Below are 19,055 nucleotides of genomic sequence, written 5' to 3'. Positions count from 1 at the left end.
TGGACGAACTCAGCAACCCCACGACAAAAACGGAGGGGGAATGCTCCATATCAAGCACTTCCTGCCAGCCGATCCAACTACCAGACAAACTTATAGATCTCTGGCAGAGAGTTACGTCCATTCTGGGAGATGAGAGACTAGGTAAAGTTGAACAATTGCTGTGGGAATATCAAGCAATACAACACCACATTGATACAGGAGATGCAAAGCCAATTAAACTAGGCTTGCGACGTACCCCCGTTCACTTTACCAAAGAAGAAGATGAAATGTTAGACAAGATGCTTAAAGCAGGGGTAATACAACCCTCAACTGGAGCTGGGCTGCTGCAACGGCACTATTGGTACGGAAGACAGATCTGTTTGTGCATCCAATTTGGCTTATTGGTAGATCCCCAGTTCATGAAGATTTCTAGCACAAAGCAGCTTTCCGTACATACCAAGGACGCTTGAGTTTAATAAACTTCCATTGAACTGTTCCATAACCCTAGGACATATTCTAGAATAATCAAGTGCTGAGAGGGTTAAACCAGAAAAGGATACTAGCCTTCCTTGTTGATACCCTTGTCCTTGGAAAATATTTTGACGATCGTCTTTCAAACTTAAAACATCTCAGCTCCATGCCCAACAGACAAGACTGGTGGACGCTGCACAATAATATATTATACAATAAGCCAGAATCTCTTCTTACTTCACAATGACCACTTTGGACGAATGAAGTGATGGAGAATAAACCTGCTGAAATTGCCACTTCAAGAGATTTTGAAATTGTGTGTAAGCATATCCAGTACATGACATCAAGAAGCATGAAATAGCAAAGAGAGTGAGATCACAAGTCATATATATCTTCTTGCCACCCTCCAGTGATGTCAATGTGTTACTTAAGGCTGCTTACTGTGGTTAAAATATAAAAGTAAATATGAGAGGCCAGGACCTAACAACTCTAATCCATTTGGGATACCCACGACATAAGTTGAGAATGGCATTCTATGGCCCTCAACAAAGATGCAAAATAACTCTCCCAAATCAGATCACTTCAATCACCACCACAGTGCAAGTAATGACATGAGCAGCAGTTAAGAATTCTTATTCAGGTCAATTATTTCCTTGATAATAATTTCAAATCAAGGAATAAACTAGACATGGCATGGGTAGCCTCCTTAAAGGCACAAGACCTGAACCACCGCTCTCTGACTAGTGAAAAATGGTCAAGAAGAGCGAAAGAAAAAAAAAAAGAAAAATGGTGACATTATGAAGCTACATACCTAGGAAGAATATGTATTACTAATTGCTTCCATCATCTGTAGTGCAGTCAATGATAGATAGATTTTACAACAAAGGATGTGAGCTTATGCCTAAACCCATAAAGGAAGAGGGGTAATTATTGGCGAAATGTTAAAAATTATGTTTAAAGCAAGCTCACAAGACTGCTAGGAAACCATTGAAGACAGAGTTGAATAGATGAAATTCGACTATGGAATTAGAAGAGGCAACAAAGTGCACTTCGAAGACAGAAAAAAAACAAAAAAAAAACAACAAATAATAATAATAATAATAATTTATAACTGAATGCAATCCTGATCAGTCCTGCCAGCATCATTGCAGATTTCGTCTTCGGTGCAGTGTTATGTGTAAAAAACAGACACAAACTTTAAGAAGAAAGGTCAATCAAGAAGCCTCCAACTCTGTCATGACTCATATCTGTTGCTATGTACAAAAAGACAAACCCCAGACCATGGAAAGAAACAACAAAGTATGTATGACTGTCTGGAGCAACATCACGGTCTGTATCAACTGAGCAGAATAGCAACGAGTCGATGCCACCACTGTCAACATGGCAGTGACAGTGATGACGGGGTTCAATTCCAAAGAAAATGCCAGAGAAGCTCAGCCTGATGATACTATACTGGAACCAAAGGCTGAAGGAGAAGGGGTAGAGGTGACACTTTCACCTCCCCATCAAAGGGTAGAGGTTTCACCTCCCCACTAAGAAACTTCTCACATCATGATGACTCAAGGGCACAAGGGACTACTAGAGACACCAGGAGCAGACACCATGCACAGGGAGCCTGATGATACCCCAAACAATCACAGGTTTGATGAAAGCTAAAAAAGTGCCCCGAACCCAAGACCTGATGATACCAGGGTTGGAACCCCTCGGACTCACAGGCTTGATGATACCTGGTGTAAGCCCCCCTGAACCCAGAGACCTGATGATACCAGGGATGGTACCCCTCGGAATCACAGGCGAGGAAGGGAGAGAGCTACCCAGAGGCCCATCTGATAATGGCTCTAGAACCCGACCCAACCTGATGGAACCAGAATAAGCCAAGATGTGAGAAAGAGCCCATGAGGGTACCACGACGACCATGTGGGCCAGGAAATCATGGTAGTGGTACCCCTATGAACTGATAACATGAACACATGGGTGATCACCTCAAGCAGGAGAGGGAGGGAATTATGGCTATACATCAGAAGGTATTTTACTACCTCAATCAGGTGAGTCAGAAGCATAAGCTTTAAAATGATGATGGTTACCACCTTGTGACAAGACCTGTATTATAGACATTAACATGAATTGGTAACTGACATGGTTCCAACCATGCTTGTTTTATTTCTGACATTATCCCTGGTGATTGTCATCCTGTCTATTAATTAATAAAGAGATTCCCTGGCCTGCTAGCAATAATGTAAATACTAAATAAGCTCTATTTCAGCTGCATTGTTTTAAAGGAAAAAAAAAAATGGGATATATATATCCAGCCATTTACAAGTGCAGCAAACAACCACTGATATTGCCTTACAATTTTGATTGCTTATATCCCCAATGAAATTTAAAATATTATATCCCTCCTAACAAGCTATCTTTTACTTTTATAAATTTTGGTCCAATTTTCATAAGTACTATGTTCTGATATAGATATTCTAAGTAATGTTTTAGGACCAGACAAACTTATGCAAACATGAGATCTTCCCACTTTTAATCTATATCGGGTATAACTTCAGGAGGGAAAGCATTTTAGGAGGGGGAGGAATGTGGGGAAGATTTTATGTAACTGATTATTGTGATAGGTTTTTGTTGTTGTTGTTGTGTTTTGTTATGACAGGACTGTCAGTGTCTCGATCGAGCTGTTGTGAGTAATCTTCATGTTGTGTTCGTTCACTGTCTCCCGCGTAAACGTGACGTCATCATTTCTACCCTTTTAAAGCTCGCGACACCTTTCATTCTTTCTCTTGACTATCTACAGCCTTATTTGAAACAGACATATCAACTATCTTCGCCCATCGTTGTATCTGCTACTAAGATCCAATCCGCCATACTTTTGGTATGTTATAAAAATCAGGCTAGACCGGGACGATTCCCGAAGTGCTCTAGAGCAGTTTTTAACCGCCCATATATGTCCTTTACATATATGGAGAACGCCCACTTCGGTGGAGACTTTTTCTGAACTTTTTCCTTATTTTTTACATCGTGAACGAGATTGGGAAATCCGTTCACGACACTGTCATGATTTCATCTATGATAACATTTAATGATGAGATTTTTGTTTAATTGATTTCTTGAATTTGCCAACTTTTGCGGTCAAAATCTTGTTGCAATTAACCAAGTTTGTTGGAATTAACCAGTGACTTTTATATAGAATTAATTCTATTTCTTGGGAAATGAAATGTTGCGATTAACCGATTAACCGAGTTGCGATTATCTAGAGTGGTCTGTAGTACTAATGTCTATACATATATATATATAATATTAACACATACAATATCTGACTCATGTATAATATAAATCAATACATTGACATATGACATATAACCTAGCAATGATTAAAAAGAGAAAAAAAAAATTATTTTAAAATGCACAACAGTGGCCATACTCTAAGGACATGCTGTGCAATCCCCAGCCCAGGATTTTCTACTGCCCTCTGCCTACAAAAGTACACAATTCATCTATAAAGGTAGTAACCCTGATAGTTTTGTCCCACAATGCACTAGCCGTCTGATGATGTGACCCTGATAGTTTTGTCCCACAATGCACTAGCCGTCTGATGATGTGACCCTGATAGTTTTGTCCCACAATGCACTAGCCGTCTGATGATGTGACCCTGATAGTTTTGTACCACAATGCACTAGCCATCTGATGATGTGACCTGATAGTTTTGTCCCACAATGCACTAGCCATCTGATGATGTGACCTGATAGTTTTGTCCCACAATGCACTAGCCATGTTTTTGTTTTTGTTTTTAAGGGTTTTACGGCGCTTGCAACACATTAAGGTCATATCAGCGCCAGTAAAAAGGAAAAAAATGGGATAGTAAAAAGTTCTAGAATTACAATTAAAGCACCCAGGAAAAGTAAGACCAAGGGGAACTGGGAACAAATAGGGATCAGGTGTAGATTCCAAGAGCATACCACCAATGTACTTAGTTTGAGATCACCTATAAGTCTCATCTGGGCACAAGCACAAAATCCAACAAAGAGGAATACACTCAAATGCTTACATTATACATTCAAAATAACAAATATACTAATACATAACAGAGAGATGGTTTACAAGGAAAAGAATATCATCTCCCAAAACAATAATTATGCATTTGACTGTTTCCCTCCCAGCCAGGACTCCAGCCAGGGCCAGGACAAAACTAAGTAATCTCATTCCAAGACAGACAGAAAGTACGTTGGAAAACAGATATAGGGGGATAGAAGGCACGGTGTGTACCTCCCTGCCCACTATGGGAGGCCAGGAACCCCGCCCAGTTGTCTTATTTCACCAAAAGCGTAAATAACATTCTATCTACAATAAAGAGTCACAAATAACGGTCTAATTTGTATAAAATCTACATAAGGAATCACAACCATAACATTTTACCCTAACACAATCAACATCAAATAGTAGCATGTTTGTTGTGTTTTTGTTTTTAAGGGTTTTGCGGCGCTCAACACATTTAGGTTATATCAGCACGAGTAAAAAGGAAGAAAATGGGATAGTAAAAAGTTCTAGAATTACAATTAAAGCACCCAAATATAAGGCAGACAAAGGGGAATTGGTTCAATAGGGAACAGATGTAGATTCCAAGAGCACACTATCAGTGTACTTAGTTTGAGATCACCTAAACGTCTCATCCAGACACAAGCGCCTGTCCCCACTGAGAGGAACACACTCAAATATTTACAAATCATATATAATACATAAACAAAACATAATACAGTGCATAACAGAGAGATGATTTATAAGGGGAAAAAATCACCTCCAAACACTAACTATACATTTGACTGTTTCCCTCCCAGCCAGGGTATCCAGCCAGAGCCAGGACAAAACCAAGTAATCTCATTCCAAGACAAAGACAGAGAGCATGTTGGAAAACAGAAATAGGGGATGGAAGACAGTAAGTAGTGCATCCAACAAAGAGGAATACACTCAAATGCTTACATAATACATTCAAAATAACAAATATAATAATACATAACAGAGAGATGATTTACAAGGGAAAAAAATATCATCTCCCAATACAATAACTATGCATTTGACTGTTTTCCTCCCAGCTAGGACTCTGGCCAGGGCCAGGACAAAACCAAGTAATCTCATTCCAAGACAAAGACATGTTGAAAAAAAAGAAAGCATGTTGGAAAACAGATATAAGGGGATAGAAAACATAGTATGTACCTCCCTGCCCACTATGGGAGATCAGGAACCCCGTCCAGAACGATAGAGATGATTTATAAGGGGCAAAACAATCTCTCACAAAATAATACTATATGTTTGACTGTGGCCTCCTCAGCCTAGGACCCAGGGCCAGGACAAAACCAAGTAATCTCATATCAAGAAATAAACAAAAAGCAGTCTGGAAAAGGAAAACAGATATATGGGGGAATATAAGACATGGCATGAGAGGTAGTGGTCGAAAAATCTCATCCCAATACGCCTATTATTTCTTATAGGCAGAGGGAGATCAATGACATGAAACTATAGCACACAGATCATTTCTAACGTGTGTAAATTAAAATTGGGCTTGTAGACTATTAAACAATAATATTTCTGATGTGTATTAAATGAACATGAAGTGTGTAAATTGGTCTAGAATGGTCATTTCTGATGTGTATAAAAACAATAAGGCATGATAATTTCTAATGTGTATATAATAAAAATAAACTTTAACACAATGATTGTAGCAGACGAATAAACAGTCCATGCAGTCTTTAAGCACACTCATCAGGAGGAGGCTTTGGGGTGCTTGAGTTCAAAGTAGTCATAATCTTAACTCACTCAATCCTAGAGATTTTTGGTACTTTTCAAAATTGGAAAAAATGTATTAAAATTGAGCATGCGCATAGATAGTTTTATTCAACTACCATCAACATGTAAACATGAAGAACATTAGCTTTGATGCTACACCTATAATTTGTCTCAGAAAAATGTAATAAATAGGCATGGGGTAAAAGTAACCCTGGGTAAACTACGGATATAGTCTGTGTTAGGGTTGAGTGAGTTAAGATTTCCTTGAATTGAATTTCACGTCATTTCTCTTTGTTGGTTAGTTGTGATCACACAACACCACAGGATGTTGTTCCATCGTTACGCGCCATTGTAGTGTTTGGTTTTTGTTTAGTTTAGTGTGATCTTTTTTCTTTAATTCTATTTGTATTAATAATTCATCTGGTAAAAGTGGAATGAAAACATTCAATTTGAAAAACATGGAAGTAATTTGTTATAGCGGAGAATCAGAATCAGAATCAGATACGGTCTTGTAACAAAGCATGCCTGAAGCTGGAGTTACCCAGCTGAAGGTGTGTAATTTACATAGCAAAATTTCGGTAGGAATTAGCATGCTTGAATCCAAAACATACCCAATGACGGCATGCTTAAAGATGGCATGGTCTGAACAAACAAAGTTGGGTTTGAAAATGATAACACAATGGCAATTTCTAATGAGTGTGTTAAACAACAATAAAGTGTGTAAGCTATTATAGAATGATCATTTCTGATGTGTATCAACAAAAATAGAGAAAGTAAACTATAACACAATGATCATTTCTGATGTGTATAAACAAAAATAGAGAAAGTAAACTATAACACAATGATCATTTCTGATGTGTATAAACAAAAATAACAAACAATACATTTCTGATTATACAAAAAGAAAGTAAACTATAACACAATGATCATTCTGATTGTATAAACAAATAGAGAATACTTACACATATCATTCTGATGTGTATAAACAAAAATAGAGAAAGTAAACTATAACACAATGATCATTTCTGATGTGTATAAACAAAAATAGAGAATGTTATAAGAATTTTTACTTTGTTGACATCAATATTAGGAATGACCCTTTTCACCTCTAAAAAATATTTGTCAACAAAATTTAAAATATTTCTACTGTTTACTGTATATTGCACTATATAAATTCTATATTTATCTTTTTTAAATCACATTCAACAATATATAAAATATTTATGGCACATCTTTTGAAGTATCTTAAACTAGGTCAAAATTTGTTAGAATTTTTCAGTCTTTTTTAAAAATAAAATCCTTTAAGCATTCTATTTTTGCAGATGTGTGACTTTAGCTCCATTCATGTAAATAGATTATTGATCAATTCATTCAGACTTTACATTATTGTCTATGTACAAATCCAAATGAAAGAGAAAAAAATTATGCTACTTTCCTATTTATGCCAATGTGAAATTGAACGTAAGCTTCAATAAAAGGTTTCATCTTAACAACGCCACTACCACATTATCTCATTCGTGTGATGTGGTTCATTCATCCTGTTTTGTTGATGAAGGGGAAACCTGAAACATCCATTTTATCTGTTTTCATATATTAAATTAAAGCTTACATTCAATTTCAAATTGTTATTTATTTCTTCGAGCTTCGAGCAGCAACATTTACATATTTATGCCAATGACATCTTATAAAGGCCTCAATATTACTGAATAGCTTGAAATCAACAGGTCGGTTGTTTCATGAGCAGAACATATTTTTGGAGAACGAAGAAAATAAGAGTACTGATTGTAAATAATAGATGGCAGGATGTTCTCGTGTGTGTGATTAGGGTATTATTTATCACTTAAGACAGTGAGAGAATTCATCTTCTTTCTTTCCCGCCTGTCCACCCATCTATGACCACAAGGCTGGAATAAAGGCAGACTGGCGCCCACCAGTGACAACATTCCAACAAAGTAGAAGGCCATGTCCCAAGATCCTGTTCCGTCTTTTATACTTCCTGGAATAGAGAAACAAACATTAGAGTATTATTTATCACTTAAGACGGCAAGAGAATGCTTCTTCTTTCTTTCCCGCCTGTCTACTCATCTCTGTTTTTTTGGGGGTTTGTTTTTAAGGATTTTACGGCGCTTCCAACACATTAAGGTCATTTCAGAGCCAGTAAAAAGGAAGAAAATGGAATAGTAAAAAGTTCTAAAATTACAATTAAAGCACCCAATAAAAAGGAAGACAAAAAGGGAATTGGTTCGAATAGGAAACAGATGTAGATTCCAAGAGCACACTATCAAAGCACTTAGTTTGAGATCACCTAAAAGTCTCACAAAGACACAAGCATAGGTCCCTACTCAAACTCAAATGTTTACAAATCATATATAATATGTATACAAAACATAATACGGTGCATAATAGAGAGATGATTTACAAGGGGAAAAAAAATCATCTCCCAAAACTAACTATACATTTATTTGACTGTTTCCCTATCAGCCAGGGTATCCGGCCTGGGCCAGGACAAAATGAAAACAAAGACAGAAAGCATGTTGGAATACAGATATAGGGGGATAGAAGACACAGTAAGTGCCTCCCTACCCACCCATCTCTGACCACATGGCTGGAATAAAGGCAGGCTGGCGCCCACCAGTGCCGATATTCACACAAAGTAGACGACTATGTCCCAAGAGCCTGTTGTGTCCTTTATACTTCCTGGAGTAGAGAAATAAACACTGAAGTCGATGAAAAGCTATTTATACTAGCATAATGCAGCTATGTGATCTAGCGGTATAACACTCGCTCTCAGATCGGAAGGCCCTGGGTTCAAGCCTCGCATAGTTGAGTCCTTGGAGAAGGCTCTTTACTCACATTCTCTCACCGTACTCAGATGTAAAAAGAGTACCTGGTCGTTAACAGCGTGGTCTCTGTCTGAAAACAAACAAAAATTGTAATATCACCTAAAAGGCATCATGTCCCGTCCTAAATGTTAAATGTTGCTGTTGGCCAGGGACCCCATGTAAAGCGCTTTGAGCACATTTAGTAGATATTGCGCTATATAAAAGCTCAAAAAAATCTAAAAATAGAAATAAAAGAATTAATGTTGAGTTATCTGGAAGAAATAAATAATGTGAAATTGAATGTAAGATTCAATTTAATTACGAAAACAGAGAAAATGGACATTTCGGGTTTCCCCTTTATCAACAAATAGGATGAATGAAACACTACGAATGAATGAGATAATGTGGTAGTGGCGTTGTTAAGATGGTTTGTTCATCTTAACAACGCCACTACCACATTATCTCATTCATACGTAGTGTTTCATTCATCCTGTTTTGTTGATAAAGAGGAAACCTGAAACGTCCATTTTCTCTGTTTTCGTACATTAAATTGAAGCTTACATTCAATTTCACATTGTTATTCTATTTCTTCGAGCTACGAGCAGCACCATTTATATTTCTGGAAGACAGAACTTACCACAGATCGGGGGTCCCACCAACACTGTGACTGCCATGAATAAAACGGTCAACCCAAAAGAACTCGCCAGTCTTTCAATACCTGTGCAAGAATGTGTTGGGAAGGAGGAAAGAGGAGAAATTGTGAGATAAGGGGATAGCAGAGGAGGAAGGGGGAGAGGAGGGAGACACAATGATATATAATTGAATGTTTGGGTATGTATTGATTGGACCTATCAGATCAAGGATTTTATGTCAGAAAAAACCTCACAAAAAAAAAGAAGAAAAAAAATGAATCATCATCATCATCATCATCATCATCATCATCGTCATAATTATTATTATTATTATTATTATTATTATTATTATTATTATTATTATTATTATTATTATTATTATTATTATTAAAAAGATTATCTATTCCACTTATTTTGGAATCTACATGAATTCAGCTTATAATCCTATGAATGAAATTGAATGATTTTCATAAATATAAGGTCACGAATGCCTAACAGTTAAATGCAAGTATTTTGAAAAATCACCTGTTGCAAAAATACTAACGAAAGAGTGAATATGGAAAGGCTTTCCTTGTTTATTTGTGTATTTTTGTGCTGACGAAGGGTTTGTACCCGAAACGTCCATTGTCTGTTTGTTCCATACGAAGCCTCTCCATTTCACTCTTTCGTTAGTATTTACGATCACGGCTTCAGGCAGCCCTTACGTTTTCTACTTTCCATGTTGCAAAAACGTCATTCAATTAATTCAACAGTATTAATTTGTTAATGCGGCTATGTAGTCAAGTGGTATGACACTCGTTTTCGGATCGGAAGGTCCTGAGTTCGAGCCTCGCTCTTTACTCACATTCTCTCACCGTACTCAGGTGTAAAATGAGTACCTGGCCGTCAACAGTATTGTCTCTGTCCGGAAAAAAATTGTAATATCGCCTGACAGGCGTCATGTCTCGTTCTACATGTTACGTGTTGCTGTTGGTCAGCAACCCCTTGTAAAGCGCTTTGAGCACATTTAGTGGATATTGCGCTATATAACAGCTCAATTTAATTTTTTTTATTAATCTTTACGAAGCCATACCTAGATCTTCAGCCAATAGAACTGGACTGAGAGTGATGAAAGATCCGCTAAAGAAACCGAACAACACAGCATAGCCCGCCATACCGGAGAACGAAGTCAGGGATGGAAGGATGCAGTTGAGAACAGCCGAAAAGGCCATGCATCCGATGAACCCCCATCGTTTGGGGAAGAGGTCAAGGTCAGAGAACCAACCGAAGAAGAGTCGTCCAGCCAAGTCAGAGATGCCGATTATAGATGTAATGAGAGCAGATGAGTCGCGATTATGGCCGTTCTGGAATGTTCGAAAGAAATTTCTTTTTTAAATTAAAAAAAAAAGAAAGTTTCTTTAATCATTAATAATCAAACGCCCTTCTCAATTCTTTTTTTTTTTTTTTTTTGCTTTGTGTTTTTTGTGTTCAGAGTCATTTTGGTTTAAAGAGAAGCTTCCAATTTTTGAGTTTTCTAAAGAGTAATACAACATATTTTAGCTTATTCAAAACATGGAATCTCAATTCTAAGTTGGTACATCAATGGAATTGTATGAAACAAGAGAGAGAGAGAGAGAGAGAGAGAGAGAGAGAGAGAGAGAGAGAGAGAGAGAGAGAGAAGAGAGAGAGAGAGAGAGAGAGAGAGAAGAGAGAGTAAAAGAGAAGAGAGTTAGAAAGCGAGAGAGACTGAGAGTGAGATAGAAGGAGTAGATAGATAGATATTAGATAGATAGATAGATAGATAGATAGATAGATAAATAGATAGATAGATAGAGTTAGAGAGAGAAAGAGAGGAGAGAGAGAGAGAGAGAGAGAGAGAGAGAGAGAGAGAAAAAATAGAAGATAGATAGATAGATAGATAGATAGATAGAGTATAGAGAGAGAAGAGAAGAGAGAGAGAAGAGAGAGAGAGAAGAAGAGAGAGAGAGAGAGAGAGAGAGAGAGAGAGAGAGAGAGAGAGAGAGAGAGAAATTTGAATGGATTGAAGTAATTGTTATGCGCCTAGAGCTTTATTGTATCGAGGAGTGGGCGCAATATAAATAAATTTCATTATTATTATCATTATTCTTGGCAACCTTCTTGCCAACCTAAGGCCATGAAAGCAACAACTTTTGAGTCTTCAACAGAGTTCAAACCCAACAACCTTCCAAGCTAAAATAGACTGACTTTAACCTCCACCATCCTTTACCAATTTTCTCACTGCACTCAGATGTAAAATGAGTAAAAAGGCTGACAGAGACTGTCAAAAATAAAAAAATAATTGAAATAGCGCCTTGCACAGGTGCTGTGTTTCGTCTTATGTTACATATGCTTCTGTTGGCTTAGGACCCTTTGTAAAGCGCTTTGATCACAGTTAGTGGATATTGAACCATTAAATTAAATTAAATTCAGCTTTTATATAGAGCAATATCCACTAAACATGCTCAAAGCGCTTTACAGGGGTCCCTGGTCAACAGCAACATTTAACATGTAGGACGGGACATGACGCCTGTTAGGCGATATTACAATTTTTTTCGGACATAGACAACGCTGTTCATAGTCAGGTACTCATTTTACACCTGAGTACGGTGAGAGAATGTGAGTAAAGAGTATATTCCAAAGACTCAACTATGCGCTGAGCGTGGCTTGAACCCCAGACCTTCCGATCCGAAAGCGAGTGTCATACCACTAGACCACATAGGCGCAACCATATTATGAAAGCTCAAGTATAATCAATGTCACACTTACTTTTGCCAACGAAAAAAGACACTTTGTTGCTTGATTATTAAAACACAAGATAAGAAAAGGAAACAAAAGCACCCAAAAGAAAAAAATACTGTTAAATAAATTCAGACCTGCCACAAGGAATAAACAAAAGAACTGTATAGTCCAGGAAAACAAATAAAAAAATTTCAAGAATAAAATCTATAACAATACAAAAAATGCACTATCTCAACCCCATTTCTATCAAGTGTCACTTTAAAAGTTCTTTTAAACGGATCTTAGGTTGTTCATGTATCAGTGTTGATGGTGACAAAAAGTGAAAAAGGAGGAAAATTTCAATTTGAACGATTCCCCATAACGCCTTTTTAACCACCTGGAGTAACCTTTAGAGCAATTGAGATCATAAATTACCACTGATACTCGAGCTAACCTCTGAAAACTGGGACACTGCACGCGTTTGTTCCACCAACCACACATTGACACTCTCACTGGAAGGTGGGGGGATGCCATTTTTACAAGGAAGAATTTCCTCTGACTCCAAAATCACAGATTTCCGCGGATCCGAGGAAAACCATCACCACTGATATATTGCAAAGATAACATTTTCAGCAATTTTCCTCTAAAATGTTAGTTAAACAAAAAAAAAAAACAAATCTCAAGGGAAAAATATCTAAATTAGGCCAATTTTGTCTTTTTTTAAATCTGTATATTTATACTGAATAACTCACTCAATCCTAAAGAATTTTGCTACTTTTCAAAATTGGAAAAAATGTATTAAAAATGAGCATGTGTATAGATGGTTTTATTCAACCACCATTAACATGTAAAAACTAAAAAACATTAGCTTTGATACTACGCCTATAATTTGTTTCAGAAAAATGTAATAAGTAGGCATGGGGTAAAAGTAACCCGGGTAAACTACGGAAATAGTCGGTGTTAGGATTGAGTGAGTTAAATCTCCACAAGTGGCAGCAGGTATGCAAACTCAACCCTTACCTCTTCTGCATAATCTGGCAACATGACAAAGACATTAGCGTAGCCCGGCGTAGCAAGGCAATTGGCAAATGCATACATCAGAAAAACAGGATGGAATAAAAGTCTCCAGTCCAACAACTTAGTCTTTTTTGCCACTCGCTGGTGCTTCACTTCGCACCGTTCCTCGCTGTTCGAGTTGACAGGAAATTTCTTCTCACATCCAACATCATATTCTACATTTTCTTTTTCTGCATGGTTGATGGCTAATTTCTCTCCTTTTGTTAGAGAGTGTAGATTGAAGCCGTCTTCGTGAAGCCTTGCCCTTTGATTGCCAGTCTTCAATGGAATGATTACGCCATAACCATCTACCGTCTTACTCCGATTGTCATCTGTTTTATCATTTTCACCAACTTGATGGTCATAATTACACTTATCATTATCACAAGCATCATCATTTTCATTATCATCATTATTACTTTCCAACCCATTGTGAACCTTTTCAGCTTCTAATTCATCACCACCACACCAATCCTCCAGAGATAATAATTTCTTTCCTGATTGGACGATGAGTTTCTCCGTCTCCCCGTCACCAACATCTCTATTCGTCTTCTTCTCCTTCTTTTCTTCAAACAGATTTCCATTCTCTATACAAACACCTTTGATTATCACCCCACTTCCACTACATCCGTCACCGACATCAATTCGACTCGAAGGCCTAACAACCACCAATTCGTCAATCTCCTTCCTTTTCCTCCCGTAGCTACTCCAAGGACGAAAAAGCAAGGCGATCACCGACAAATTCAACACGATTCCACTGAAGATAATGAGACAGCCAGGGAGGCCGTACTCTCTCACCATGACTCTCATCAGATTGGGAATAACAAAGGTTCCAACCCCCGATCCAGACACCGAAATCCCCATGGCAAAACTTCGATATTTCCTGAAATGTTGTCCTACCATCACAATACAAGGACTGTAGCATAAACTGAATGCAAAACCTGTTGAGAAAATAAGAAGGGACTTTAAGTCAATTGAATTGTTTTGTTTTTTTTGGGAGCTTTTATATAGCCCAATATCCACTAAACGTGCTCAAAGCGTTTTACAAGGGGTCCCTGGTCAACAGTAACACTTGATACGTAGGCGTAGGACGGGATATGACGCCTGTTAGTCAATAATATAATTATTTTCGGATAGAAACAACGCTGTTAATGGCCAGGTACTTATTTTACACCTGAGTACGGTGAGAGAATGTGAGTAAAGAGCTTTTTCCAAGGACTCAACTATGCGCTTTCGGATCCAAACGTCCTGGGTTCAAACCTCGCTCAGTGCATAGATGAGTCCTTTACTCATATTCTCTCACCGTACTAAAGTGTAAATGAGTACCTGGCCATTAACAGTGTTGTCTCTGTCCGGAAAAAAATTGTATTATTGACTAACAGGCGTCATGTCACGTTCTTTATGTTTCGTGTTAGTGTTGATCAGGTACCCTTTGTAAAGCGCTTTGAGCACGTTTAGTGGATATTGTGCTACATAAAAGCTCAACTTTTCTTCTTTTTTTTTTGAACAAGATGCTCATTAATAGTTCGCAGGGTTAGTTAGCTAGCCTATTGACATCAATGCCCTCATAGTCATCGTTACACAAAAACGTACCTCCCACAATTCCAAACATGAATATAACACCCAAAAACTCTGGCATGAAGGCGGTGAGGAAGAATCCGATGCATCCCAGAATTCCTCCAACAAACACAACCAGACGACATGTCAGTTTGGCTGATAGCATGTTTGCAACGATACCTGAGAATGATAATAATAATAATAATAATAATAATAATAATAATAATAATAATAATAATAATAATAATAATAATAATAATAATAATAATATTAATAATACACATTTATATAGCCCTCATTCTCGTGTAACACACAAGCTCTGGGCACTTTACAATATAAATTATCAATTTTAAGTGAAAAAAAAAAAAAAAAATAAATAAATAAATAAATAAATAAATAAATAAATAAATAATAATAATTCATAGCCAAATCAAGGATTCATAGAGTCAATAAAAACAAATACAGTAAAGATGTGTCTTGAACAAATATAATATTAAAATTTTGTAAAGTTTATAGTTTAAAACACACGAGAGCTGCCAAAACATAATGGTAGTCAATCAGGATTTGACTTAAAAATGTTTTTTTGGGGGTTGTTTTTTTACCACATCTTTCCATTACTCAAGAAATAAGAATATCGGTCCTTACTTACTATTATTCTTCAACCTGTCTTGTTGCTAAGAGAGGTAGAAACTAGTAATGAGTGAATACAGTGCTATATATATATATATACCACTTACCAAGAGCAAAGACCAGTCCAATGGGTAGAGACATGCCTGTGCTGAGGGCACCAGCACTTGCTTGATATCTGTCTTGGAAAAGGACATACAACACCCCGAACGATTTACATCCTCCAATAACCACAACGTGTATGAAGAAGGCACCTGAAAAAAGGAGGAATAGAAATAAAATCTAGCAAATCGTCAACAAGTCCTTTAAAGCTATCACATAGAGAGATGGAATTCATTTTATTTTCTGTAATGTCAAATGGAAAAGGACAACTTGCTTGCTTGCTTCCCTTTGGGTAGGATATTTGTCTTATGGCAAAATACTTTCAACCATGTCTAACAGGCCCAGCTACTGCTAGCTCTCGCAGTTTGGCCTTAAATAGGGTATTTTACCAACATTACGATATTCACACAAAATTTGTGTACAAAATATATCAAATTCAATAAGTAGATTTGATTGGTCTAACATTTCAGACATACATCATTTATATAATTCATAGTGTGGAAGCTGCATGCTTCTAAATTTTTGTCAGTTTTTTTTTTTCTTGCACCCGATATATTCTAACTTCTAAACGACACAAACAAAATGTTGGCAGAAGTTTTATCTCTTTGAGTATAGATTCAATTTTCATAATCTAAACCGCCCGATAAAATACCGCCTTGATGCGATGGGTTACATATTTAGTATGCTTGTCACATATCATGAAATGACGATTGGTGTTAGTGTTAGCTTTCATTGTAGGCCTACCCCTCTTTTTTTTTTAATGAATATCTTTTTTTCTATTTTATTTTGGAAATTTACTAGCAATGCTTTTATTCAAAGCTTCGCTTTTTACTTGAATAAATTTCGATGAAATAAAGTTCTTTTCTCGTATGTCTTATTGTCTTATAATGGAAACAAATTTATAAGTAATTTTAGTTTAAAACTTATATTAATTTATCAATTGGAGTAAGGTCTGTGCCAAAGACAGAAGAAAATGGAAGAGTGCTGTTGAGGCCCTATGCTTTGCCAGGAGCCAAGAGGCATAAGTCGAGTAAGTCAATTTTGATGTTTCCCAGTTCCATTAAAAAAACAAAAAATCTTTTAAAAAGTTCCCCATGCTCAATGTACTTTACAATACATACTTCCTTCATTACCCCAACTGGCCATGTGGAATAACATGTCCATATAGAAGTGAACTTCCTGATGAGAGCGAATGCTCGAAACAATATTGTAAAAGTTGAGCACTATTATTTCATGGTTTTCATTTTTATAATTTATCACCTGAGACAATTTATGAAGAGTGTCATACCCAAGGACTTTTTAATTCAGAAAAGTGAGTGGAGCAGGCACTTATGTTAATAACAACAAGATATGAAGTGAGTCGGAAAGTGCCAGAAGACAATAGAGAATAAAAATTTCACGGCGACGATGAGGGTTTGAATCCGCGACCTTACTGGTACGACAACTCCGCCTGACTGGGGAGAGCGTGACTCTACCATATGAGCTATCCACGATCCGATATTCGAGTCACTCTCTCCCCGGCTAGATGGAGTTTCGTACCAGTAAGGTCGCGGGTTCGAACCCCCATCGCCGATGCAAAATATTTATTCTCTATTGTCTTCTGGCACTTTCCTACTCACTTCATCTCTTGTTCATACCCAAGGACACAACATAAGGACCATCAGTTCTTGTCGCCTATATTGACACATGACTCACAAGCATTTGATGGTCCTCGTGTAGTCACAATAATACCCCTTTCATCTACAAAATTTCTCTTCTTTGATCATACACCTTTATTATTGTGTAAGCATAATAAATGGGATTTGTTCATCTTAACCGAGAGAGTCTTTTATATATTCGCTCCCATCAACTGAATAGATTGGATTACTAGTTAGAATACACAAATTTTATTCCTGATTATGAATAATAAACATAAACAGGTATTTAATTGCTCTCATTGAAAATAATTACAACATCATATAATTATTATATGGTAACATCTGGCATAAGAGTACACTGTGGTTATAGAAAATACTGTAAAATGTGCTTAATAACCCGTTATCTAAAATTATTATAATCATCATTATTACTATTATTATTATTATTATTATTATTATTATTATTATTATTATTATTATTATTATTATTATTATGATGATGATGATGATGATGATGATGAATGATGATGAGATAATAAATGATGATAGATGAAGTAAGATGATAAGATAAAATGAAATAAATAAAGAGAGAAGAAGAAGAAGAAAAAAGAAGAAAGAAGAAGAAGAAGAGAAGAAGAAGAAGAAGAAGAAGAAGAGAAGAAGAAGAAGAAGAGAAGAAGAAGAAGAAGAAGAAAGAAGAAGAAGAAGAGAAGAAGAAGAAGAAGAAGAAGAAGAAGAAGAAGAGAAGAAGAAGAAGAAGAAGAAGAAGAAGAAGAAGAAGAAGAAGAAGAAGAAGAAGAAGAAAGAAGAAGAAGAAGGAAGAAAAGAAGAAGAAAGAAGAAGAAGAAGAAGAAGAAGAAGAAGAAAGAAGAAGAAGAAGAAGAAGAAGAAGAAAAAGAAGAAGAAGAAGAAGAAAGAAGAAAGAAGAAGAAGAAGAAGAAGAAGAAGAAGAAGAAGAAGAGAAGAAGAAGAAGAAGAAGAAGAAGAAGAAGAAGAAGAAGAAGAAGGAAGAAGAAGAAGAGAAGAAGAAGGAAGAAGAAGAAGAAGAAGAAGAAGAAGAAGAAGAAGAAGAAGAAGAAGAAGAAGAAGAAGAAGAAGAAGAAGAAGAAGAAGAAGAAGAAGAAGAAGAAGAAGAAGAAGAAGAAGAAGAAGATGAAGAAGAAACTAGGAATTGTCGAATGATGTTCTGAAATGAATCAGATTATGATGCAATAAATGTATAGCATGCTCAAATTTTATATCTCGTTGATTATGATATGCATTTTTGTTCAGAAATATGAATAATAAATTTTGTATTTGGAGTGCTAAGCTTGTAGTTGGTTTGTTTACAAATAATTTTTCCACTGGTGACGTCCCATGGGACGCTATTCTTCCGCTAATCTCATTCCCTATTATAAAAGTGGGTTGTTTTTACTTCCTGGTCCATTGGCTTGTGCCTAATTAATAACCCGCAATAAATTTAGCAATAAATATTATTATTATGGTATTTAGAGTGCTCAACGCAACAATAAACCTGCTATTAAACCATTGAAGCAGGAAGGGAAATAAGTACAACAGGCTTTCAGACCTGTCTCATAAATCAATTCAAAAGGCCAAATGATAGTGATCGCAAAATAAATAAAAACCTCATATATTTTTTATATATGTTTATTTATTTTGCAATCACTATCACTGAG

At 36.5% G+C, this 19,055-nt stretch overlaps 1 protein-coding gene across 4 annotated transcripts in view; it reads right to left on the bottom strand.

The window, feature by feature from the left end:
- Positions 1-3,447: 3,447 nt before the first annotated feature.
- LOC144955829 (monocarboxylate transporter 12-B-like) overlaps positions 3,448-19,055 on the bottom strand; it is a 19,727-nt gene continuing 4,119 nt past the window's right edge. For 2 of the 4 annotated variants that reach the window (XM_078886024.1, XM_078886026.1), the window contains exons 3-8: positions 15,751-15,894; positions 15,050-15,193; positions 13,421-14,397; positions 10,755-11,025; positions 9,688-9,768; positions 3,448-8,224 (exon numbers count right to left, since the gene is read on the bottom strand). In XM_078886024.1, coding sequence (XP_078742150.1) covers positions 8,058-8,224; positions 9,688-9,768; positions 10,755-11,025; positions 13,421-14,397; positions 15,050-15,193; positions 15,751-15,894 — 1,784 coding nt within the window. In that variant the 3' untranslated portion in view covers positions 3,448-8,057. The remainder of the gene's footprint in view (positions 8,225-9,687; positions 9,769-10,754; positions 11,026-13,420; positions 14,398-15,049; positions 15,194-15,750; positions 15,895-19,055) is intronic. The other 2 variants (XR_013641816.1, XR_013641815.1) reach the window with 2 other exon arrangements.

This window comes from Berghia stephanieae, chromosome 10 (assembly GCF_034508935.2).
Source record: "Berghia stephanieae isolate SIO BIC M18660-M18661 chromosome 10, UCSD_Bste_1.3, whole genome shotgun sequence".
Lineage (NCBI taxonomy): Eukaryota > Metazoa > Mollusca > Gastropoda > Nudibranchia > Aeolidiidae > Berghia > Berghia stephanieae.
Note: the sequence above shows the minus strand (reverse complement) of the source record. Positions and strands in the feature narration are given on the sequence as shown.